The sequence below is a fragment of the Lontra canadensis genome, unplaced genomic scaffold (genome assembly GCF_010015895.1).
Source record: "Lontra canadensis isolate GAN:19392208 unplaced genomic scaffold, GSC_riverotter_1.0 scaffold75, whole genome shotgun sequence".
NCBI lineage: Eukaryota > Metazoa > Chordata > Mammalia > Carnivora > Mustelidae > Lontra > Lontra canadensis.
Genome location: NW_022631069.1, coordinates 819,409 through 844,300, shown reverse-complemented (window position 1 = coordinate 844,300; position 24,892 = coordinate 819,409). Strand labels below are relative to the sequence as shown.

At 44.7% G+C, this 24,892-nt stretch overlaps 1 protein-coding gene across 6 annotated transcripts in view; it reads right to left on the bottom strand.

Annotated features, from left to right (window-relative positions):
- Positions 1 to 1,651: 1,651 nt before the first annotated feature.
- The window catches only part of NOTCH2 (notch receptor 2), a 195,036-nt gene continuing 171,795 nt past the window's right edge, over positions 1,652 to 24,892 (bottom strand). For 4 of the 6 annotated variants that reach the window (XM_032881298.1, XM_032881299.1, XM_032881301.1 and 1 more), the window contains 14 exons: positions 24,454 to 24,638; positions 22,765 to 22,897; positions 17,988 to 18,224; positions 15,321 to 15,433; positions 13,860 to 14,365; positions 12,199 to 12,546; positions 11,327 to 11,469; positions 10,918 to 11,128; positions 10,389 to 10,485; positions 8,810 to 8,978; positions 7,614 to 7,915; positions 6,708 to 6,855; positions 5,971 to 6,068; positions 1,652 to 5,047 (listed from right to left, as the gene is read on the bottom strand). In XM_032881298.1, the coding sequence (XP_032737189.1) occupies positions 3,659 to 5,047; positions 5,971 to 6,068; positions 6,708 to 6,855; positions 7,614 to 7,915; positions 8,810 to 8,978; positions 10,389 to 10,485; positions 10,918 to 11,128; positions 11,327 to 11,469; positions 12,199 to 12,546; positions 13,860 to 14,365; positions 15,321 to 15,433; positions 17,988 to 18,224; positions 22,765 to 22,897; positions 24,454 to 24,638 (4,079 nt within the window). In that variant the 3' untranslated portion in view covers positions 1,652 to 3,658. Of the gene's footprint in view, positions 5,048 to 5,970; positions 6,069 to 6,707; positions 6,856 to 7,613; positions 7,916 to 8,809; positions 8,979 to 10,388; positions 10,486 to 10,917; positions 11,129 to 11,326; positions 11,470 to 12,198; positions 12,547 to 13,859; positions 14,366 to 14,495; positions 14,588 to 15,320; positions 15,434 to 17,987; positions 18,225 to 22,764; positions 22,898 to 24,453; positions 24,639 to 24,892 lie in introns of those variants that run through there. The other 2 variants (XM_032881302.1, XM_032881303.1) reach the window with 2 other exon arrangements.

The window sequence follows — 24,892 nt, the reverse complement described above, 5'->3', positions numbered from 1 at the left end:
AAGGAAATGTATAAAGGAAATTGGTAACATATTTATAGGCAAAATACTATTTTAGAATTGTATATATTAAGTGCTATACAAAATTTACTTTGAGGAACAATGTGGTTTAGGTAACAGCATCATCAGTGTTATTAGTTTGACTATGTTTTTTAATTCTGGCTTTAGCAGAATTAAATTCTACCCAGACACACTCTCCATCTCCACTGGCAGGCACTCTGTCCTGAGCAAGTATCTTATTTGTCACCAACTAGTATACAGAAAAGTGACTCAGTCTTGTGATGCTTCCTGTTTGACAGAAATTTTTTCCTCAAAAGCGTTTCTTTACAATTTGGCTGGGGAAAGAAAAAAAAGATAGCTAGTGCTGGCCTTTGTGGGATTCAGAATGAAAAGAAAATTATTTCTCTCTCAGCAAATTCTGACATCATCAGGTGTATCATCGCAAGACGAGGGACACAGGAATAGAAAGTAAAAAATGCAATGCCACAGAGCTTGACTTGTAATCTTTTTTATTTTGTGATAAAAATGCTTTCATATAAATTTCATCTTAACTACATTAGAATGCAACTTTGAAAAGTAAAAACATTGTGCATTTTCCTTACTATGTCATAGTTAGGAACATGCAGTCATTTTCCTTGGTTACTGGGTTTTTCATACAAACAGATATAATATCACTTTTAAGAGAAATGTACACAAGGAAGGAGCCATAGTACCAAACAGTTACAAGTGGGAGCGTCAGGTCATACAATTGTATCCTCTCAAATGCTCATTATACATTCAATGTGTTGGTTAAAACCAAAATCTCCAAGCTGCCTGCCAACAAAACATTATACCTTTGGTTCTTTTCCATGCAAGAATTGTGTACCACCAAATGTGATAATAAGATGGTATAATGGGCTTGAGCATCATGGCTGATAGCTTACATCAAAGTCTTTCACTCTATTACCCTTACACCTTTCCCTCCCTCACCATCATGTAAGTCAGAAAATGATGCTTAACACAAAATAGAAGAAACAAATAGAAAAATCTACCCCCAAAGGCAGACAGGAGCCAAAGGAAGAATTTATAAAAATAAAAATAAACCAAAAATGGGGGGGGTGACCTATAAATGGCATAAAAGATATGTCCTATAAAAACTTAGTCTCTAATTCAGAACCCAAATGAGAAAGTGATTCTCCATCTCACCTTCTCTTTTATTAGGCACTATACAACTCAAGGGTTCTTACAAACTAAGGGACTCATAAATGCTTGAAAGGCAGTGTCTTCCTCTTCATCACTGAAGCCTGTTGTCTGTAATGGCAGCTTTCACAGTCCCTTCCTCCAAACCCAAAGGATCCCAAGAAGGAAAAATACATGAGTTAGGCCTGCACTGTGGTTGGGGAGAGAGGAGGCTATAGAATAGGAGCCAAGCTGTTGGGTCAAAGGCTGATACTTTCAGGAAGTGAGGATGAGATAGGATAACAGAGAGAGCAGATGGGGTGGGGTCCACACTGGTCCATGCAGAGACGTTCTCCCCATCTGTGAATTAGCAGTGGGTCCAAGGTAAAGAGTCACCATTCAAAAGATAAAATATTACATGCTATGAAAGGGCTGGTAGAGTTGCCATGTGAGAATAAAATACAGAATGAAGTCTGCTCATATTGGGGCAGGAACGACTAAAAAAAAAAAAAAAAACCAAAACATTGTAGACTGCCATGTTAACAGACATACAGGGCTACAGACAAATCAGGTTAAGTGGGATGCTCTGATGGGCACTCCTAGCCAAGGCAGGAACAAAGACTATCATTCAGACGAAAACAGAATAGGAAATTCACCTGTCAATATCTACAAAATGCCCCAGCAGAACTAATTCCCCAGGTGTCATGACATCATAGCACCGGGTAGAAGGGAGCATCAGGGAGAAGAGGAAGAAAACTATTTTCCTCTTATTTCTAGCATTGACTAGAATGTGTCTGCCCTCGACAGAGGGTCACGGAAGGTGCCAAGACCACAAACAGAAAGCAGACTCAAGTACAACATAATCACAATCTCAGCACGAGCATGACAAAGACGGTAAGTCTTTCATTGTCCATCATCATCTAGAAGGTGACTCTAGGAAGGGAAAGTATCCTGGTAAGTTTCTATGTTAATTGCCTAAAAGGGAATGTCATGACTGCCATGAAGGAAAAGGAATGGTAGCAAAAACACAGCAAAGGCTGCGTAATGGTTCCAACTTTTTTATAGGGCCGGCTTGGACTTCAGAAAACTAGGCCAGCTTTCTGTTTCCTGTGCTTGAACATAGAAAATCCATGTATTCAGCAAGAACCTACTTGGGTACACCATAACTTCAAGTGCACATTGTGGAGGGAAGACTGGTGAGCGGGTGTGCGGTCAGAAACAGACTCAGGAGGTAGAGACTGCAGCCCCCCCCGCTGTCACAGGGTTCCCCCGAACCGAGCAGAGTTCATTTTTTCATGGCGAGGGAGCATCATTTGAAACATCTTCTTCTATGGAGATATCTGGAAGGAAAGGCTCAACAGCTAAGGCTAGCTTCCCCTGCTGGACGAGTGAGTGAAGTGGGCCGGGGGTTCCGAGATCTGGGAATAAATGTGTTTCACACGGGCCATCAGTGGAATGCTGGGCAGGAAGGAGAGGAACTTGATAGTGGGTAACCACTTCTCACATGAGTTAGCTTATCTCTTGGTCATTCCAACATTCCAATTTTTTTCTTTTTTTAAGGGTGTCATAGTACCTGCACTGCCAAGGATAAAAGTTCACACTGACTAGGCCCACAAATGGAGAAACAGCCAATTCTCATCCTTCTTCCTGGTAAGGTTTATGTAAAACCCAGCATGCAGGCAAGAGAATTAAGGTGCAGTCTCTTGAAAGGCTCTTCTGTCCCCAGAATGGGTTCAAAGAAAACTATCTTGCCCCTCTTCCTCTTGTAGGAATGATATTATGTAGGAGACTGCAAGAGATCTGTTTTCTAAAGAAACATACTTGAAAGGTGTATGCTGAGAACCATTACCAAAACAAACCCTGTGATACTCCTGGGGACACTGGGAAAAGAGGAGCAAGGAGGCTGAAGTTGCTTTCCAGAGCAGGAATGATTAAAAGCACAAGGGTCTTGCCCTCATACATGCTAGGGGCAGGGGTGCACAACCACAGAGAGGTGCGAAAAGTAAAGCACCAAATGAAGTCAAGAGAATTTCCAAGGAAGGGAAGATGAGACAGGTCAACGTCAGCAGAATTCCAGGGTACAATTTCGAACAGGACCGTTCTGTAGAATCTTCTCATGGATATCGCAGAAGCCCCCAGGGCTTAAAATGCAGTCCAAACTGCAAGAATGTCTGGGCTATGACAGGCATCCATTCTTTCCTCCAAATAGAAAAGAGTAAACATGGTCCCAAGTCTTATATTAGTTTTGCACTTCCACAAACTTGGCTTGATAGGTAAGAGATTAAAAGGAGCCATGTTCCCCCGAACCCAAATCCTGCAGATACCCAGTGAAGCTGACAAAACTGCTTCCCTTGCATTATCTAAAAGATAAAAGCATCTTCTTTCTCCTGCCTCCGGAAGCTGGTTCCAGAGATTTCTTCATGTCTCTCCCGGATGACCTTCATTTGTTCCTCAGCAGCATTTACAATAGGCAGCTCTGTCCCTACACTGGAGGCAGATTCTTTCATGCATAAACCTGCATGTTGCTGCGTGGTGGCTCAGACATGTGTGTTCCAGGTCCCCGCTGACCTCCTCCAGCACCCCCAGGGGTAGGGCTGGTGGTCACATCTGACCAGTCAGAAGCAGAGTGTGGTGATGAACTTGACCACTGGTCAGGAGACTCTGGGGACGGTGTCAGGTAGGGATGCTCACCCTGCAGGTGACCGCTGTGACTGGGTGTTCGCTCAGCAGCATTTGAGGAAGCATAGCTATGCTGGGAAGGTGGTGTGGGGTACTTGCCCACAGAGGCTGGAAAAGGATGATAGGCTGGGAGAATGGTCTGAGCAACCTGCCCATCCTGCTGGGGCACCATGGCAGTGGGGAAAGCCATACTGGGCAAACGAGCCATTTCTGGAATCTGGTACATGGTGGGCACGGGGCCTGCAACAGGAGGAGGGCAGTTGGACTGAGTCTGGGGAGTCCCTGCCGGTTGGGCAATACTGCCTTTGGGGATTAGCTGGAAAGTCACAATGGGGGGCAAAGGCTCCCGGGGGGTAGTTACGTGCTTCCCTTCAGGCGGCCTGCTCTGGGGAGCTATGCCAGGGTGCGTGCCCTCAGCTGGAGCCAGAACCATCCCAAACATCTCATTGTACGGGGTCTCATTCACCTCCATGCGGCTCATCCAATCTGCTGGAACAGTGACGGGATGGAGCCTGCTCAAGCTCCCCGCACTGCCACTGCCTGGGGGAGCAATGTGGTGATGGGACAGCAGCTGGCTCACCGAGGGAAGCACAGTGCTGGCCCCATGAGCCAAAGGCTGCATTTCATGCAGGTTAGAGAAAGACAGTGCATGCTGTGCATGGACTGGGGCAGGGGGAGCTGCAGCGGCCAGCATGGGGTTGGGCGAGGCCTGTAAGATTCCAGGGGATGTAATCATTGGAGAGGATGTGGTGTCAGAAACGTATGTGTGAGGAGACTCTAAGGAATCAACGGGGGATAAAGTCACTGAGCTCTCAGAAAGCTGACCCTTGTCACTCAGAGACTTCTTCCTCCTACTACCCTTGGCATCCTTGGCCTCCTTGGCAAGATTAGGGAGGCTAGTGGGCATGGTACTCTTGGTGTTGGGTCGTCTAGGCTTCTTGCCCATTGGTGTATGCTTTAGGCTGAGGAAAGATCTGTTGGGCCCACAGATCACAGGTGAGAGGGCAGAAGTCAGCACAGTGCCTGGAGGGCTTGGTGTCACATTGTACTCGTCCAGGAGGCGCACAATGTCATGGTGCATGCGGTCCCGAGCCACGTCCCGGGGAAGACGATCCATGTGATCTGTGATGTCCCGATTGGCAAAATGGTCTAACAGGATCTTGGCTGCTTCATAACTTCCCTCCCGGGCAGCAAGAAACAGAGGTGTCTCTTCCTACAGAAAAGGCCCACATAGCACATTAAAATTAGCAACACTCTTGAGAATAAACCAGTGTTTCTCAAACTTTGTTATTATCAAACCCAGTTATTTTTTTCCTAACTGCCTCCCTGTATGAAATTTTAATACCACAGATAAAATGTCTTCCTGCCTGTGTACTGACTGGATATCTGTGGCTTTATACGTAAAAAGAATAAGATTATTTTATCCTTCTCCAAGAAGCAATACTGCCTCATTGAGGGTGATGTCTCCTTAGTTGGGAATATGGGAAATAAAGCATGCCCCTGAGCCAGAGATTTAGTTAAAAGAACACGGAGCTTACCAAAATAGGGTTCTAAGAGGATAAGGAGTTAGAAATAAGAAAGGTAGGAGGGGAAGAACCTAAAGTGGGGAAAAAAGGGAAAGCAAAAGCAAAAGGAAACTAAACATGTTCAAGAAAGAATTAAAATAAGGGAAAAGAGGAAATACAAAAGATAAGATGAGCAAGAGACGGGGAAACATGACCTAAGACTCAGAGGAAGAAAAGCAAACAGGAAAACACCCGTGGTGTCCAAGAACAGAAAACAAGAGCCACAGCAAAGAAAATGGAAATGAACAAGAGAAAAGGAAGTGGGCATGAGCCAAAAAGAGAAGAGGAGAAAGAGCAATGTCAAAGAAGAGAAAGGCAGAGAAGGCTATGATGACATTATTTATAGGACGGCCTGCTTCAGACTGAGTACTGCGGAGGCAGAGGGCTCACTCCGGACACTTCCCTGGGTAAGCCCAATATCCTCCCCTCAAGCTCTTCAGAGCCAGTTCCTGTCCAACCTGTGTCCCTCTCTGTCTGAATTCATCACAAGAGGAGCTATGGGAGAAAAGGGAAGGCTTCATAACCTGAGGCACTGTGAGGTCTGCCCTCCAGCTCAGAGCCCAGACTGTACCTTGTTGTCTTGCATGTCTCGGTTGGCTCCGTTTTTCAACAGCAAAAGGGTTGCCTCCACGTTATTGACAGCAGCTGCCCAGTGAAGAGCGGATTTTCCTAGAGGGAAAAACATTTTTGTAAGCCGACAGAGTAGAGGGACATGTCCTACTCAGTATAAACAAGCATCATGACTTATATGAGGAAACTTTGAACTTCCCAGACAGCAGCGAGCCAGCTGTCTCTAGAGGTCCATGGGAAAAAAAACAAAGTATTACCTTACTTTTCTTCTGTTCTAGAAATACTTTAATATAAGCTGCCTAGCTTTCAGAAGACACATAGGTAAAGGGATCATTTGTCTATGGTACCCACATCCTCCCCATGACAGAATCCCACACTGAGGACAAAAGCCTATCTACTTAGCACACACCAGAATGTCTATTTAAGATATTGTCCACAGCCCTCTAGTGAAGTCAGTTCACAAGTCCTCATACTGAGCGTGGTATGCCTGGGAGCCCACAAAGGCAAGCCTTTCATAGGCTGGCTTTGAGATCCAAGAATGCTTACTAGAAATCTCTTCCTATCTTTGCCTGTGAACTTCCCACTGGCATAGTTCTCTGAACTCAAAATGTTGAAAGGAAGAACAAAGAGTCTATGCTGGATTCAAATCTGGGAAATTCTACAAGGATCGTGTAATGATTTTCCCCTCAGAGGCATGCTTTGCAGACAAGAGTCTGACTCCCCGCCTCTTGGCCCTACCATGGTCATCCACTGCATTCACATCTGCTTGACAGTTGATCAGTTCTGCCACCATTCCCTCCACAGCTAGGCGGGCAGCCAGGATCAGTGGTGTAGTGCCATCATTCATCCTGGCATCCAGATCAGTTACTCGGTTGCGGATCAGAATCTAGAAGATGAAAAAGTACAGAAAAGAGAGTCACCTGGAAATAAGAAATAATGAAGCTAAGAGAAGAAACAAGAGCAACAGAGCTGACGCTATGCTGTGAGATCCTGGAGGGCAGGGAATGCTTGTTATCTTTGTGTCCAAGACTCTGTCATACTCAATAAATACTGAATGAATGAATGAATGAACGAACAAATGAGTGCTCAAGGGACAATGGCTCATGGAAAGTGATGTCTTCTACGTTCTAAAGAAAGGAGGGATGTGGGAAAATATCACAACCTCAATTATGGTGTCTAGTTTAAGATGAACTAGAATGCTTCCAGTTTCCTTACAAGGGTAAAATAAAAGGGCAACAAGGAATACACTGGAAATTCACATCAAGAAAACCACCAAGGAGCAGCTGGAAGTCCATATGGCCAGATAAATCTACAAGGAGAAGCTGATACTAGCCAAAAGCATCATAACAGGTACCTCTCCCCTCTGATCTATTCACCTGGGAGGCATTTAGGCACATCAAAAGGGACAATGATTAAAAATTAGAAACCGGTGTAATCTGCTGTTGGCTCTATTGCTATCTGGCTGTTAGAATTAGGTTAGCTTGGGGCCATTCTTTTCCTCCTCTTCTGCCCAGAAAGCAGGACTCCACCACCCACTCTATTCTCTCAAAGAATTTTTGAAGGAATATAATCAGATATTCAGTGCCTTAGCAAAGAGGAAACATTATGGACCCACAGGGAATCAGCCCTAGTCCTGTTCTTCACCTGGAAGACCCCCTGGGCGTCAGCTGCCACTGCAGCATGGAGAGGGCAGCGGCCCATGTTGTCCTGCGCGTTGGCGTCTGCACCTGCATCCAGGAGACGCTTGGCAGCATCAGCCCTTGAGTAGCGGGCTGCAAGGTGCAGAGCCATCTCACCGGTCCGGTCTGTCTGGGCCTGCAGGCTGGCACCTTGGTAGACCAAGTCTGTGATGATGTTGGCAGAAGAGTCCTCTCCATCTTCATCTTCATCGCTCATATCTGAGCTGCCTCCTCGGAGAGAAGCCAGCATCAGTGGAGTGCACCCATCTATAAGAAAGGAATTTCCCAAAAAGTATTCAAGGAGGAGAAAGACATTAATGTTCAATTAGCCCAACTGTTGGAACAGTCCGTCTGAATGTTATTCTTGTGGAGGAAAAAAATCCCTAGGCTTCCCATGGTAACTGACAATTAGTTTTATATCTGCCACCTACTTTTCCTCTGATAACGTCCTTTCTGTGAAGAGTAATGGGAAAGTAAGAGTCTTTTTAAGTTAGGGCTCTCCTCTAAGTTAAACAAGTCTTTGTGTTTAAATTCCTAAGTGCTATGTATTTTAAACTGGGCCACATTATAAAATGTCCAGTGTTAACAGAATGGTATGCACTAAGGTATCAACTAAACTAATTTTCTATCCTTCTGCTTTGGGATATTACTTTTCTATTTTTTTCTTTTTAAGATTTTATTTATTTATTTGACAGGCAGAGATCACACGTAGGCAGACAGGCAGGCGGAGAGAGAGGGGGAGAGAGGGAAAGAGAGAGAGAGAGAGGTGGAAGCAAGGCTCCCCGCTGAGCAGACAGCCCAATGCGGGACTCGATCCCAGGACCCTGGGATCATGACCTGAGCCGAAGACAGATGCTTTAACCCACTGAGCCACCCAGGCGCCCCTGGGATATTACTTTTCTAAACTACTAAAATATTTCCCATATAACCAGCTTATCAATTCCCAAGCATGCTGTACATGAGGCAATGTGAAACTTTCCATTCTTCTCACACAGGTTTACGATTTCTGCATGCCTGTGTTCCCTAAGCATTCATTTCCTCATGCTGATTTCATCTGTGCAATCAGCAGGGGTCATAGCACCAAGTGGAGCAGACACAGGCACAACCCAGAACCAAGGGCAGGCATGGCAGGTGGAAAGGGGGAGGCTTGCGGCTGCTGACCTGGGCCACGGACATTCACGTCTAGCACGTCCACCTCCTGCTCCGCCTGTGGAGGAGTGAGCGCCAGCGACGGTGTCCTGCGGATATCTGCAGCCTCAAGGTGCTGCTGTGTCCATGGACGTCGATCGATGGCATCATCTTCCTCTGAGAGCAAAGCCTCATCTTCAGCCTGACACGGGAAAACAGTGCTACTTGTTGACCTGGCCCACCATTAGGAACTGTGGACAAGGAGCTAGTCCAGAGTCTTCTACTCATTTCTCTTTCCTTCTATTCCACCCTCCAGGGCATCATCCACACGAGCTTCCTGATGCTCCCAAGAGGTAGGTCCTGTCACCCTCTTCTGCACCATCCATACAACTCTCTCAACTTCCCCATCCCAAACTCCAGGCTTCAGCCTTAATATGCCATCTATTTCACCTACCAAATATGCTATCTACAGATCCCCAAAGCAGCATTTCCTTGCTTCTGGACTTTTGCCTGTGTTGTCCCTGCTGTCTGCCATGTCTTTGTCTAACTCCTACCTACCCTTCTTACAGAATTGGACTTTAATTCCTCTGGTGGGTCCCAAAAAGCACTCTCTGCTTACCTCTACTTAACTATTGTGTTAAGTGCTTACAAGGCATTACATGGCAGTCTCTACCACTAGAGAGTAAGGTTCACGAGAACAGGAAATAAGCCTTAGTGAACACCACTTCCCTGTACGTAACACAGTGCCCAGCACATAGCAAGCACCAGGGATATACTTGTTGGGCAATAATTACTATACTAATTTAAAAAGCAGATACCCTTTATTGAATATTTACTATGTGATAGAAAATAGGTAGGGCACTTTACATGTATTGCCGTATTTTATCTTCACAACTCCCTATTTTACAGATAATGACAATCAGGTACAAAGAAGTTAAGTAATTTTCTAGCTACCAAGTAGCAGAGTTTGGGATCCGAATCCAGTTCTGATTGTAATTAAAGCAATGTTATTGCCGTCATCCAGTACTGCATCCCTGTATTCCTCAAGCATGCATATTTTCAAGCCGCTTTAGAATATCATGGATATATGCATATCCCAGCCACGTACAGGTATGGATGGATGGTCTCCTTTTTTATATCAGCTTCAGCCTGATCTACCTCTTACTTCTACATGGTTTTAATTTTCTGGATTCAAGATGCAGAACCTTCAAATTCAATGGTCACTGCCTTTCTTCTTCTGTGTATCTACAACTTCCTTTCTAGAAGGAATATCCAGAAAGGGTAAGAGAGAGATCTAGCCAAAAAGGAAGAAAGTTTTAATACACATCAGTCTTTATTTGGATACCATCAGCATGATTCTGAAGGAAGAAGACATGTTTGTTTTATTATTTTTAAAGAGTTCTTACTGAAACACATATGGCGGAAACCCAAGGCCAATGATGACCTAACAATTTTTACCTTTCGGGACAACCGGGGTTAGCCATTGCCTGGGCAGCATATAAAGACTACCACCCTATTCTCCCATTTGGGACACTCCAGATACCAAAAGACAGAAATATGAAGTGTGACCAGATAGTGCCTGACAATGGTGGTTCTACCATGGCCAGCTTACCTTGGCTTTCTTTGGCTGGGGCCCTTCATCATCAACCCAATGTTCACTTGTTCCAGAACCAATAAGGTTAGCCTCTGAGACTTGCACAGAGAGATTTCTGACAGGACAAAATTAAGAAGGGAAAAAACAAGAGCAGAGGTTATATCGTAAACTAATATAGTGGTTTTTAATACTTTTTCTATGGCTATCCTCAAAGATTTTCAGGGGCTGTGGCCCAGAAAGGGTGGGTAGTATTTTATGTCCCATTGCCTGAGTAAAAATCCTTTCCTTTCCCATGGATCAAGAGCTTACAAAAAAAGTGTGCCTCTACAAAGAAGATGAACAGTGCCACTTAAATATGTACTGAACAGAAGCATCCAGACTCTATTATTTCATCGTCACTCAGCAGGAATTCAGAATCATGGTCAAGTGTGATAATGTGGTATTGCCAGAGCTTGAAATTTAAAATAATAATTCAACAAGATCTCCTTTCTGATCTATCCCTGCTTTTTACTACTGTCAATAGTAGTTTGCTGATAAACCATCTTACTTCAGCCCCACAGCATCCTGTCCCACTGGCTCACGACGCTTGTGATTGCTGGAGTCTCGGCGAAGGGTAAAACCTTCAGGCAGCCAGAGGGAGCCATGCTTACGCTTTCGTTTCGCCATGATTACTCCCAGCAGGATAATAAACAGGATAATGACAATAGCCACAGCAAGTAGATACAGAAGCTGAGTGCGTTCTGGAGTCAGAGATTCACCTGGAAGTGCACAGGGACAAGGAAAGTGCTGAATAAATCTCTCAATATTAGTATAAATTCATTTAGAAGGCATGGATTGATTGACATCACCAGGCCTGAAAAACAGAGCTGCACATTGAAAAGTGTGCCCTTTTCTCCCTGCCCCCAAGTAACGCCTCCCCTGCCCCAAACTTTCCCCTTAACACCAGTGCTACTCACTGACGACAGACACAAGAGGGTAGGACAGGGTCCCCTGGATGGCATGAGAAGCCAGAAGAGCTGCTGCTGCATCTGTGTTCTTGAAACACTGGTCTGAATCTTGAACACACTGGCGGTTGTCAATTTCCAGAAATACCTTAGAGCTGTGGGATGCCAAGGGAAATGGTGAGAAAACAGAAAGGTGTCAGTTAAACAGCGAAGTTAAAAAGGATTACATGAGCCTTCCTTCCTCACCTTCAGCACTGGGCTCTCCAGCTCTGTGAGGCTTCCTTGAAAGATCTTAGAAATTAAGATCCTGTCCCTTCAGATCCTAACCACTAATTCCCACTTGGACTCTGTCTCACCTTCCTTGGCCTGGCTGAGTCTGTGCCTTCTGACTGAGGCAACACAAGACCAAGTGAGAAAAGTGGGTAAAGCTGGTCCTCATTCTCCTTTGTCTCTGCATCTGGATCCTAGCTAGCTAGAATTGTGGGATATACCAACAAAAAGTGGGGTGCAAAGACACAATTTAAGATGATTATAAAGACTTTTATGAATAGAAGGCAATGATTATTACAGAAGAGTAGTACTGAAGGGATCTGAGGCAACCCTGGCAAAGGGTTACAGATTCTGGCATTTGAGGAGGCCTCCCTGACATCCTGCCTTCTGCTTGCTCCAATGCACCTCTCAGGATACCAGGACCAAGGCAAACCTTTACTCTTAAACACACATACTGGCAAATGGGTTTGTCTTACTTGGTGGGCTGTTCCACTTCTCTGAGCTCTGCATTTTTACAGGTTCAGTTATAACCTCTGTGTACCAAAGTACTTAGCTTTATAAACTTTAAGAAGTTAAGAAGTGAGCTTTAAGGGGTCTAGAAACCAAATACCTACCCAGCTACCTCCCGTTCTTGATCATCAGGAAGGGACCTGCGAGTCATCCTCTGCTTCTTCATGGCAGCCGACTTCTCACCATAGTAGGGGTAGACCATGAGTGCCCCCTGCGAGTCCCGTTTAATGTGCAGGTTGGTATGGAGCAGGGTACCCAGTGCCCGCAAGAAGCTGCGGGCGTCCTGGAGCAGCTGCTCCGGGGGCATGAGCACCACTATAACCAGGGTCCCTTCTGCCAGGTTCTCTGGCCGGTCAGCAGCACAGTCCAGCCCGTCCCAGCCACACTCCTCACTGTTGCATCCCTGGTCACAGTGGTTGTCTTTGAAGTGGTCTGCACAGTATTTGTCATACCTAGGCAGGAGGCAGAAGCGGGAGAGAACAAGCAAAGAGTTCAGAATAGACTGCCACATTATTTGGTTTTCTACTTGGAACTATTGTGGCTTTCCCCACCTATCTCCTGTGGCCCCGATCAGGTCCCTTTGCCATATCTCCTATCCCCGACAGCACAGAGTACACATCATCTAGTGCTCCCCACGCGAGAAAAAACACTGTGCTTCTCCCTATGCCGCAGGGCTCACAGCCCCCCAGGTAGCTGGTGATCTTGTTAAGTCAGATTTGTAAGCAAAGCTGCACACCTGAAACAAAAATCAAGCAGGTACACCCTTCCTCTCTTTTTTTAATCCACTATCCTAGTGAGTTAACAGTGAACTTCTGGAAGTAAAAGGTGCCTCCAGGAACTGAACCATCAGGGCTCTACAGAAGATCATGTCAGTATGGCTCATTTCCTTCCCAAACAAGACTGAATCTGAGCTCTGGAAGGTAGGTACAGAAAGGTGCATGCCATACATGGGACAAGATTTAAATCTGTGCCAGAGCACATAGAGTCTCTTTCAAATACTGGGAACAGGAAATTGAGTCTCCAAATCCAAATGCTGCACAAATCATTTCATCTCCCTCTTCTCCCCACTCCCACCCCTTCAGAGTTATGCCACTGGTACAACTTGCCACACTGGCTCATTGAATTTGGGAGTCGACAGTAATTGTATGTGTTCTGGCAAGTTCTCCAACCTCCCACGTCTCAGTTCCCTCACCTGTGAAAGACCATTGACATTAATTATGCCTGATAAGATTGTTGAAAGCTCACTGAGGTTAAATTAAATGCAAGAGCTAAAAGGAAAGTTGTTATTTAACCATAAAGCACCTTGTAACTGCCATAGTAACGACTACGAGGGTTAAGTAGGTTATGCTTTGATAAATCTAGATGGGGAAACCCTGTCTAAAAGAAAGGGATGGGGTAAACAGAGAGAGGTACAGACCTTTTCATTCATCCTGCAGGCAGATTTTGTGAGAGGCTGCCTGGGAATGGGTAACACCACTTCCAAAACTTATTTCCCCTAGGAGGTCGTGAGAGCAGCAGGTGAGAAGGCAGAGAGAGGCAGAGAGAGGGTGGCTGTGCATGAGCATTCCTGGACCTCTGTCAGCAAGGGGGAGCACAGGGCAGCGTGCGGCGGGGCAAGGCTGACACCAGGAAGAGGGTCTCAGGGTACCAGTCCGAACAGCAGAGGCAGCTTGGGCTGAAGCCCTGGAGTGGTTAGGAGCAAGAACAAGGAACTGAGGTGTGTTAGTGATAGCCTTCTCAGCTTCTGGGGACCCTGGACTCTTACTTGCATGTCTTGCTGCTCCCCTGGCATTCAAAATTGTCAAAAAGGCACTCGGCTGTGTTACACAGCTCATCACACTGGTTGTTGATGTAATCCCAGCAGGGAAGTGGGGAAGAGCAGTTGGCCCAGGGGTTCTCCATGGTCAGGGAACAGTCACCCCCATCCCACTGGCAGGCATGGCTGTTGCAGGCTTCATCGCAGACGCCGTCCCGAGCTTTGTCGGCACAGTACTGGCTCAGGCAGGTGGCAGGAGGGGTGCTGGTGGGGGCCATGTAAAGTTCACAGTGGCTGCCCCAGAATGGTGGAGAACACTGGCAAGAGTAGTAAGGAGGCTGGCGCTGAGGATAGCAGCTACCCCCATGTTGGCAGGGACTACTGGCACAGCCTGATTCACAGTCCTGGGGGTTGGGGCAGAAGCAGCGGGGTCCTGAAGCCGTGTGCACACACTGCTCTCCTCTCCTGCACTTTACTTGTCCACAGCTGCTCTGGCATCTTGCCCCGGAGAATCCCTGTGGAAATCAGTGAACAAATGAGGATAGCAGGCCTCATTTTTCCTCCCAATCCCTTCTCTGCCATACCTCTAGACAATAAAGATTAGACACATGGCTAAGATCCCTCCACGTAGCCTCCTGCACCATGTTCTAGGAGGAAGCCTCTTCAAAGTGACCTAAGGTCAGAGATGAAGATTCCATGGGATGAACGCAGAATTCGTTCACTTTAAGAGCTCACTTCTAGAAATTAAATCCACAGGTCATAGGTGGGATAAAACTCAGATAACACTATATCTATAAGCAACTTCCCTAGCTGTCCTTAGACCATTTATATAATGGGTTTTGGGGCAGGGGAGAGAGACGTTATTTCAGGAGTCTGGAGCATCTAATAAGCTTTCCGTGTCATATTATTCTTATACTTCCTGCTCATACCTCCAGACCAAAGTTACTGCACAGGTCTCCCTTCACTATGTCCTCACACAGAGTGATCTCTGTTTTAGGGAGGTTTTAGCCCCTGGAAGAGGACAAAGAGTTTTCACACCAAATGGCTAAAAACAGGCTTCCTTCTAGTATAATAAGCAGCTTGCTCCCAAATAGTCCCTGCTAAGGAGTATAAGCAGAGTAGCATTTCCAACCAACTCTGCCCCAATCTGGGAGGCAAGACTACCCTCTGGCAAACCCAGAAGCCAGAGACACTAGTCTTGTTTTCAAGGGAATATTCCACTACTCCCCGTGGATTTCTCTTAGTGCTTTTAAAGACTGAGAGTCATAGAATAGGGAGCTTACTCTTTCTGGGAGTATCTTAACAGCTTTAAATGGGAAACCCCAGCACTTTTTTGTGAAGGAGCTAAAATTAATCAATCTCCACACCAAGAAGTTCCAGATGGAGTGTGGAAAAATCAGGTTTAATCTCAGCTTCGTCCAGACTGTGTGAAAGAGAGCATACCCCTTAAATAGACTACATGGCACTTACCGGGGGACAACGACAAATGAAACCATCAGGCATGTTGCTGGCCACAGCACAAGTCCCCCCATTCAGGCAAGGCATCTGGGGACACACATCAATGAAAGTTTCACAGTGACGACCTTAAAGAAGAAAATAGAAAGGAGTTTTAAAAGGGAGGAGTAGTAACTGCAGTTACTGAACAGAGTGCTGTTGGGACGGGAGCTAGACAAATGGTGAGGGATGGGGCAAGAGTTGTGAGCTGAGTCCTAAGCCCAAGGGAACATAAGAAGATGAGGAAAACACTAATTGGACCACCACTGGCTCAGGCCAATACCCTCATCTGTCTTGCCCACACAGTAAGTATATGTGGCATACATCCCCAACAGACTCACAAAACAGGGTGGACAGGGATGTGAAAAATCACTCTAATCTGACAAAAAGAGAAGAAAAAGAAAAGGACACCGCAGCTTTTTAATTTTCTTTGAAAATACTTTAGCTTTCATAAACCCAAAGAAACATTTACCAAAACCATTCAGTGCATTTTGTTAAAACTGTCAACTTCACAGGAGAGGCTACACCGGGCCAACACATCCAAGTGGTGATTTGTAGCTTACAGAGAATTTTCATCTGTAACATCTCTTTTCAATCATTTTCTAGCCATTTTGTAATCTGATCGGCACTGCTTTAAAAGAGAGCTGAGTTTTTTCCAGAGTTAATTTCCTCTAGAGACAGTTCTAAAACAGAAGGCATCTCTAGGCCACGCTGCATGATAAAGTGAAGTAAACAGTTGGAACCTAGGGGAAGACCTGGAGACACAGCTGGTGCCTCCCCCAAATGGCAGGAGATGGGTCCCGTCTGGCCCACAGCCATGGACAAAGAGAAGAGGGGTTTTCAAAAGGAAATTAAAATAGTCATAGTTTTGGCCAGTCCGGATTAAGAGGCAAGGGTTACATGTGCCTGCCTCTTCAAATCACAGCAGTAGCCACTAACCAAGAGCTGCCGTCACATGAACATGGGGCTCAGGGACAGATGGCTCCTCCGTGTCCATCTCAGCAACTGCATCCCACAATAATTACACCCAGTGAGCTCAAGGGACTCTTTTCAATCACAAGTGCGGACAATGCATCACTACTCCTTCCTGATGGTGGGACCCAAATTCAAGGTTGTCTTCAATCCTTCCTTCATCTCTTTCCCTCTTTCTTTGTAAGTGCTTGTCAGGGTTTCCAGAAAAAGGAAGCCTCAGAGGCAATGAAAGAAACAGCAGCCTGGTTTGCTTCTCTGGCTTCCCAAGCACCTCATGGCCAACATGAGGCTGCAGGACAGACTGTTCATACTCTGTGTGTCCAGAATTGCCCCAAAAGGCATGATGTTCATAATGGACTGTTTCTTTTTTGATATCGCATCCAGGCATCTTCCACAGTGCAAAATACTTCCCATTCTTCATAAATTACCAAAGTTCTTAAAGGCATCATCTCTTTAAAATTGGAAGGAAGGAGGTCTAGAGATGGTCTCACAATACAGCTGAGTCCAGCTTGTCAAATTAGTACTCAGGAGACTACTGTAGCGTATCACCTGACTCCCAAGGAATACTACTATAGCATAAAGTCTGGAACGACTCCAGAAATGCCAGGCAGACTTCTGATTATCTGATGACACTGCCACTGTTAGACACTATTGTAGTCCCCCAAAGTCACCAAGCTGCCCATCTTCAGAAATAACTAATAAGTGCCTATGACAAGCGCCCATTCTAAGATAGGACTTGGTCATCTTTATGCTCTGTGAAGATAAAGAAGCTTGAGAAGAGACTGGGAGCACAGCCAACTCTTAGCTGTGCAGGTAATACACCTGTAGCTTTCCAGTACATACCCTCATGAACTGGTTTTGCTTAAACACATCCCAATTCAGACCTACTCCTCTTAGGTGACCTAGAAGATCCTAATCATCTCTGGGTTCCAGACATGGAGAGAAGGGGCAGTGACTACCGGTAACCCAGGTTATTACATGCCAAAGGAGACAGGGTGATAAAGCCAGAGCAGATGCATGGTTTCTGAACACAAGACATTATTTTCCTCAGATGAAAGAGTCCTGTGGATGAATTTGGTGTTGGCAGCACAGCAATGTGAACATATTTAATACCACTGAACTGTACACTTAAAAATGGTTAAGATGGGGGTGCTGGGTGGCTTAAGCCTCTGCCTTTGGCTCAGGTCATGGTCTCAGGGTCCTGGGATCGAAGCCTGCATCAGGCTCTCTGCTCAGCGGGGAGCCTGTTTCCTCCTCTCTCTCTCTGCCTACTTGTGATCTCTGTCAAATAAATAAGTAAAATCTTTTTAAAAAATGGTTAAGATGGTACACATTGTTATGTGTATTTTGCCCCAATTAAAAAGTGTTATTTTGTTCAACCACTCCTAGCATTCTATTTCTTTTTTTGCATTTCTGCTCTAGTATGATATAATCAGTGTATAACAAAAGAGAAAGCACCTCAGGAAAAACAAAAAAGGCAGAGGTAGACTCTAACATCCATGAAGCACAGACCTGAGGAAAAACTATGTCTCCGAACTAAGCTGGCCTAGTTTTTCCTATGTAAGAAAAAAGCTACTTTGGGTCCAGTAGGTGACATACGTCCTTTACTCAAATTTCCTCACTCAAAGCCCCTCTGAGGTAGAGTGCTGGCAGTGCTGGAGAGACTCTCACCAGTGAAGGCGTTGCGGCAGACACACAGGTAGTCATTGGTTAGCTGGATGCAGTCCAGGCTGCCCTCAGAGCTGCAGGGGTTTGAGAGGCACTCGTTGATATCCCCCTCACACCGCTCTCCGGCAAAGCCCGGCAGGCAGCGACAACTGTAGCCCCCGATCCTGTCCACACACTGACCACCATTAAGGCAGTGGGGACCCCCGGCACAGTCATCAATGTTCTCTTCACAAAGCAGGCCTGGAGGAAAGAGAGAAGACACAGAGAATGATGACATTCTTTAGAACACTGCTTTCCAGCTGAAGAGAGCAGTTATTCAGGTTACACATCTCAATCTGCGATGGGACCTTTTAGGTCAGACAAGGAGAAGCTGCCGTCTTCCCGGTGACCAGTAAGGGCCAAGGAAAGAATGTGTTCAGGTCTTCACAGGTACTCTCCCACACAATCCACCGAAGCAGTCCCCTGGGCAGTAGCCAGCATTCTTTGTTCCACCTGAGAGACGGGGAGCCTGGAGCTCAAGAGACACCCAGCAATTTTCATTACTTTATTCCCATTATTCAAACTATAAAAACAGTTCAAAAGAGACTATTACAATCAGGACATAGATTATAAGTATGTAAAAATATTGGTAAAAACTAGAACTTAATTTTGAGTGATATAGTTAGGTTTTAGACCACTGACTTTCTTCCTGTAAAACAAGGTGTACTAGTTGTTTATTTTTAAAAATTTTAGGGAAAATATCCTGTTGAGAGCTCAAAGGTTATTCCACTTAAAATAGCACTCATACTATAGATGCAAGTGAGCCATCTAGTATGATATCTGTAAATATTCTTGAGAGTACAAAAGAAATTAATAATAATTCTAGAAATGATTCCATGAATGATTTAAAAAATTACAAAAGAAAGGAAAACAGTTATGTATTCTTGCCACTTATAGTGGTAGCATACACTAAGATAAGCAAGACTATTAAAAAGGAAAAAGAGGGCACCTGGGTACCTCAGTCAGTTTAGTGTCTGACTTTGGCTCAGGTCACCATCCAGGGTCCTGGGATGGAGCCCCACCTTAGGCACCATGCTCAGTAGGGAGTCTCCTTGTCCCTCTCCCTCTCTCTCTGTCCCTCCCCACTGCTCAAACTCTTTCTGTCTCTCAAATAAATAAATAAAATCTTTTTTAAAAAAGGATGGAAAGACCTCATTTTCAATAGCAATATCAAAAGACAAAATTATTGCATAAAAGATCAAATATTCAGTAAATTGTGTTGGGAAAAATCAGTGGCTATATGGAAAAAAGTGCTACAATAGTCTAGTACTTGAAGAAAATATGGGAGAATTCCTTTATAAACTTAGAGTGTAGAAGGTATTACTGACTAGGATTCAAAATCCAGAAGTCATAAAAAAAAAAAAGGTTGATAAATCCAATCTGATTAAAAGGAAAAAGGTCCAAGGGTGCCTGCATGGCTCAGTCAGTTAGTTGAGCATCCAACTCTTGGTTTCAGCTCAAGTCATGATCTTGGGCACCTAAGACTGAGCCCCCTTTGAGCTCTGCATTCAGCACAGAGTCTACTTGAGATTCTCTCTCCCCCTCTCCCTTTTCCCCTCCCCCTGCTCTCTCTCTAAAGTAAATAAATCTTAAAAAAATAAAAATAAAAAGCTCTGCATAAAAAAAAACTATTAAAAAAATCAAAGACAAGAAATAATATATTGACAATATTTTGTATCATAGTTAATCTCTATAAAATATTAAGATGATCAATGTAATAGGGGAAAAAATATAGATACAAACAGAGAAACCACTGAAAGAGGAAAACCAAATGACTCATAGATGAGAATACATTTATTCTGACTGAGAAGAAACCAGTACGCTCATATACTATGAATCAGCAATATTAATCTAAGTTACAAATGCACATAATTCTCTAATCCAGCAATTCCATTTCTGTAAATTTATCTACAAATATACACATGCAAGAAACCTAAAGTTCTATCACTAGAACTTTGATTCTATATACTCTACTCAAAATTCTACAAGAAAACAAGTTTGCGATCCCACTGACACTGAATATTTGGTAATTAGGAGCTGCTAGTAAAATGAATACTGATGCCTAGCATCCCATCAGAATGGAACCAGCAGTAATACACAGACCTATTGATTGAGAATGAGCTCAACCTCTGCCCGAAGCAAGGTAGTAGGGATACGCACAACAGTTAGCTCTGGACCTGAAACCAGAGGTGCCCCCAGGCCAAGATCCAAAGCTCACGAGTACTGAAATAAAAACAATCATTGTGATAACTCTCACAATGAACTTACAGGATTTGACAGTCCCCTGGAGGCTGACCAATGGCCAGAGAAGTCAAGCCAGGAGAAATAAATACCATTCTACATACCTAACCAAGCACACTGTAGTATGGTAACTCAATGAATTCTAAGCATGATAAATTCAAAGAGATCCAAACCTACACATATCATAAGCAAAAGGTCATAAGACAAAGGCAAAGAGAGCATTTTGAAAGTACCAAGGGAGAAGCAACAAGGGATCCTCAATAAGGTTAACAGCTGATTTCTCCTTAAAAGACAAAAACAAACCCTGGAGGTCAAAAAGCAGTAGGATGCCAACAATGAATCATGGAACACTACATCAAAAGCTAATGGTAACTGACATAACATAATAAAAAAAATTATTAAGAAAAAGCAGTAGAATGACATATTCAAAATACTAATAGTCAATACTAATAGCAAAACTATTGTTTAAACTATGGAGTATTATGCCTCCATCAGAAAGGATGAATACCCAACTTTTGTAGCAACATGGACGGGACTGGAAGAGATTATGCTGTGTGAAATAAGTCAAGCAGAGAGAGTCAATTACCATATGGTTTCACTTATTTGTGGAGCATAACAAATAGCATGGAGGACAAGGGGAGTTAGAGAGGAGAAGGGAATTGAGGGAAATTGGAAGGGGAGGTGAACCATGAGAGACTATGGACTCGGAAAAACAATCTGAGGGGTTTGAAGGGACAGGGCTGGGAGGTTGGGGGAACCAGGTGGTAGGTATTAGAGAGGGCACGGATTGCATGGAGCACTGGGTGTGGTGCAAAAACAATTAATACTGTTACGCTGAAAATAAATTAAAAAAATTTTTTAAAAAAGTACAAAAAAAAAAAAACCTATTGTTTAAGCCATCCTTAACAAACAGAAAAGAGAACTTTTGTTGCATTATGGAAGGGTCCATTCCAGGACTAACATCTGTAATTCATAGAACATTCATGGTACAGCAGAATTTTTAGTGTGCAATGAATATCCACGTGATCTCTCACATCCCCAGTCTCTCCTGGAGTCAGATTGAGACCATTTTACTAATTCTGGCCAATGTACTATGAGCAATAATGATGGGTGTCATGTCCAGACTGAGGCAGGGAGAGCTGCTACATGACCCTACAAGTCTGTCCCTCCTCCTCTGCTGTGGAGGCCTTGGAGGCCAAGTGCTTGCAACCTCATAGCTAAAATACAGAGAGAGACGCTCCAACTTTGAGTGACAAACGTTGTTGTGTCAAGCCACTGAGATCTGAGGTTTCATCTGCCACCAGAATCGGAGCTTGTCGTCAAGAGTAAAAATATTAAAAGGAACAAACTAATAATGAATCAAAATCACTTCTACTTCTCTTTCAACTATTGATTTCTAGAGCAGAGAACTACTCCCCTTTTCACAGGACAAATCTTCCTGTATTTAAAGGCTGTTTCTCTTGAGTTTTCTCTTCCCCTTTAACCTCATTGCTTGATAACTATCCTATCAGTGGGGTACTTTCCTATTTTAAGTTAGCCAAACCCTGAACTCAAGGAAGGTAAATTATCAAAGTTCACTGCACAAATGTCTAAGAAAGTATAAATACTTCCCTGATATTCTATTCTCTTCAACACTGAGATGAATTTCTCACCATTGTGGATGGGCTCAGCTTTTTTGTTTTTACAGGCTGCTCAGAACGGTTATAACTACACCTCTTCTAACAAAGAATACTCCAAGCTCTCTCCAGAAGATTGTTCAGAGGCAGGGGCAATGCCCACAGTAGACTGATGCCCCATCGTTCAGTCTAGGGTTAGACTCCGTAGGCTTTACTGCAATTCTTAGTTACAGCCTTAGGGCATCACCTTCCACACCTGGGCTTATGAAAATAGGCAAATGTTTTCATTTCATTCAATCCCCCACCTTATGGAGGCAATACCTGGCAAGTTTTAAAAAATACAGAAGCTAGTGGGCACCTGGGTGGCTCGGTGGGTTAAAGCCTCTGCTTTCAGCTCAGGTCATGATCCCAGCGTCCTGGGATCGAGTCCCGAATCGGGCTCTCTGCTCAGCAGGGAGCCTGCTTCCCCCTCTCTCTCTGCCTGCCTCTCTGTCTACTTGTGATCTCTGTCTGTCAAATAAATAAATAAAATCTTAAAAAAAAAATACAGAAGCTAGTAAATGTGAATTATCTATTTAAGAGACCACTAGTTATTTTCCCTTGAAGCACCAAGAAATCTTGCTAACCAGGCTAATCTTGTTGCAACACTGCATCATTTCCACATTCCGTGTTTCATGGAACATAAGATGTCATCAACAACCAGAAAGGACTGAGAACATGAGTCAGAACATCAGAGCTAGGCAAGAGATGAGAGAGTGCAATGGCCTGAGTTACCGGAATCCAGAACTAAATGCTTAATTTTTTAAAACCTCCTCCACACTAAAAATGGATTTATAAGATAAGAAAAATACCCTAGATGGAGACGTGCAGGGCTGATGTCATACCTCGAGTGCCTGGTGGACAGGAACACTTGAAGTGGTTCACAAGGTCGACACAGGTGCCTCCGTTCTGGCATGGCTGATTCTGGCACTCATCTACTTCATACTCACAATTGACGCCCTGATACCCTGGGACACACTGATAGGAACAAGCGAATAGGAAGAAACATTGGACCATTGTTGGAAATAGACCACCAGAGCAAATGAAATCCGGAAGGTTGCTGTATACCTCTGCCCACCCTGGGCCCCCACCCAGCTCTTATATGCTTCTCCAGACCATCACACGCCCTACCAATCATCTGGTGCAGGACCAACTTGCAGCATACTAATACTGACATCTTCCAGCTGAAAAGCCACTTTATAACAAAGGCAAGGACTCAACAATCTGAGGGATATTTCAGAGTTGACGCTTGTGCAAAACTTTCATCACTCCTCAACTTAGGTTTTCCCATCTTTCAAATATGCATTCCTTGGTATGTGATGAGGACCCTGTGACTCAGTCCAACAGTATGTGTGGACAGTAGTAAACACACTGCATTTATTGATCTCTAGATTCAAGAAACCACACATATGTATGAGAAACTGGCTGAGATGGGGGAGGGGTCGTGTTAGCTAACATAGCAGACATAGGGGTTTGAGGGATTTCAGGACTGATCACGGAAAAAAACCCTGACTGTGAAGTGGCTTTATTGGGTAATACTTTGACAGGTTTGCATGTGCGGGCATCCCTCACAGCATGAGACTGTCCAGAGCAGACAAGAAGATAAGGAAAGAAGGGCAAGTGAATTCCAAGGGAAGGGGGTAACAGAGAGGGGGCCTACATGTTTCGTGCAGCCAGGCCCCAGTCTTTGGGTCAGAGAGTTCTGAAGGGCAGCACTGGCCTGGGGTCTTCAGGTCCTGGGGCTTACCTATGGCTTGCAGATATTGGGTGTAGTTTTGTAGACTATGCAAAGCAGAAAGGCTCTACGTGGCTGAAAACATGCTTTATTAGGGCTATTTTTAGAAAAACTGGATGTGTAAAAAATTTTAGTTTGGTCCTGGTGGCTTTTGAACTAACAGGTCTCAGCCTTCTCTGAAGGAATAACTGCAGGGCCAGTATAAAGAGACCATCTTTAGCTCATTTATGAGAAGTAAAGCTTTTCTCAGTGGTCCTGGGTGGCCTGAATTGGTGTCAAATACAAGTCTCTGGTGTCTTGTTTACATCTTGCTCTACCCATTATCAGCGCAACCATCAGGAAGACAGTGCCATGTTCCTTCAGAGACACACACTTCCTCAGATATATACATGTCATACTTAGTATGATGCTACATGGAACAGGCTAAGCAACTTCGGGACACACCTCAAAGTGGCTTCTCCTATCTCAGCTGCTATTCAGGAAAGTGCCAGGGGCCACTGAGCTACCGGCCTGTGAAATGCACTCTGGCAGTGAAAGTTGGCTCTGAATCCTGAGGCGACTCTATGCAAGTGAGATGGCTTCAGACCTCTATAAAAATACCTTACTAGAGCCATGTGAACTTATTATACAAGGGGATGGAAACTGGTGGTGGTTGGTAAACAATATATAATGGTGATTGGTTAAAAAACACATCTATCAATTGTAAAAATAAGTCACAAGTAGCTATCTTCAGTATGCTGGTGTTCACAAGACCTGTGCCATCTTTGGGAGGTCTCTGACATCTGCCCACTCATCTTACCTCACATCTGTACCCGCCGATGAAGTCCCTGCAGGTGGCTCCATGCTGGCAAGGGTTGGACGAGCACTCATCAAGCTGCTCCTCACAATAGCTCCCGGTGTAGCCCAGGGGGCACTGGCAGTGATGCGAGTTGCCAGCATTGATGCAGACACCAGAGTGTTTGCACAGGTGGTCAGTGGACACCCCTAGGAAACCGAGTATGGGAAGAAACATCACAGAAGAGCACATGTGTCAGGTTCAGACCAACTAATTGTATTCTTATCTAGTTCATGACCCTCAGCACCAGATTTATATTGAAAATAAACCAGCCCTGGGAATCTGGGGGGCTCAGTTAGGTGTCCGGGTCTTGACTTCACTCAGGCAGTGATCTCAGAGTTGTGGGATGGAGCCCATGTTAGACTCCATGCTGAGCATGGAGTCTGCTTGAGACTCTCTCTCC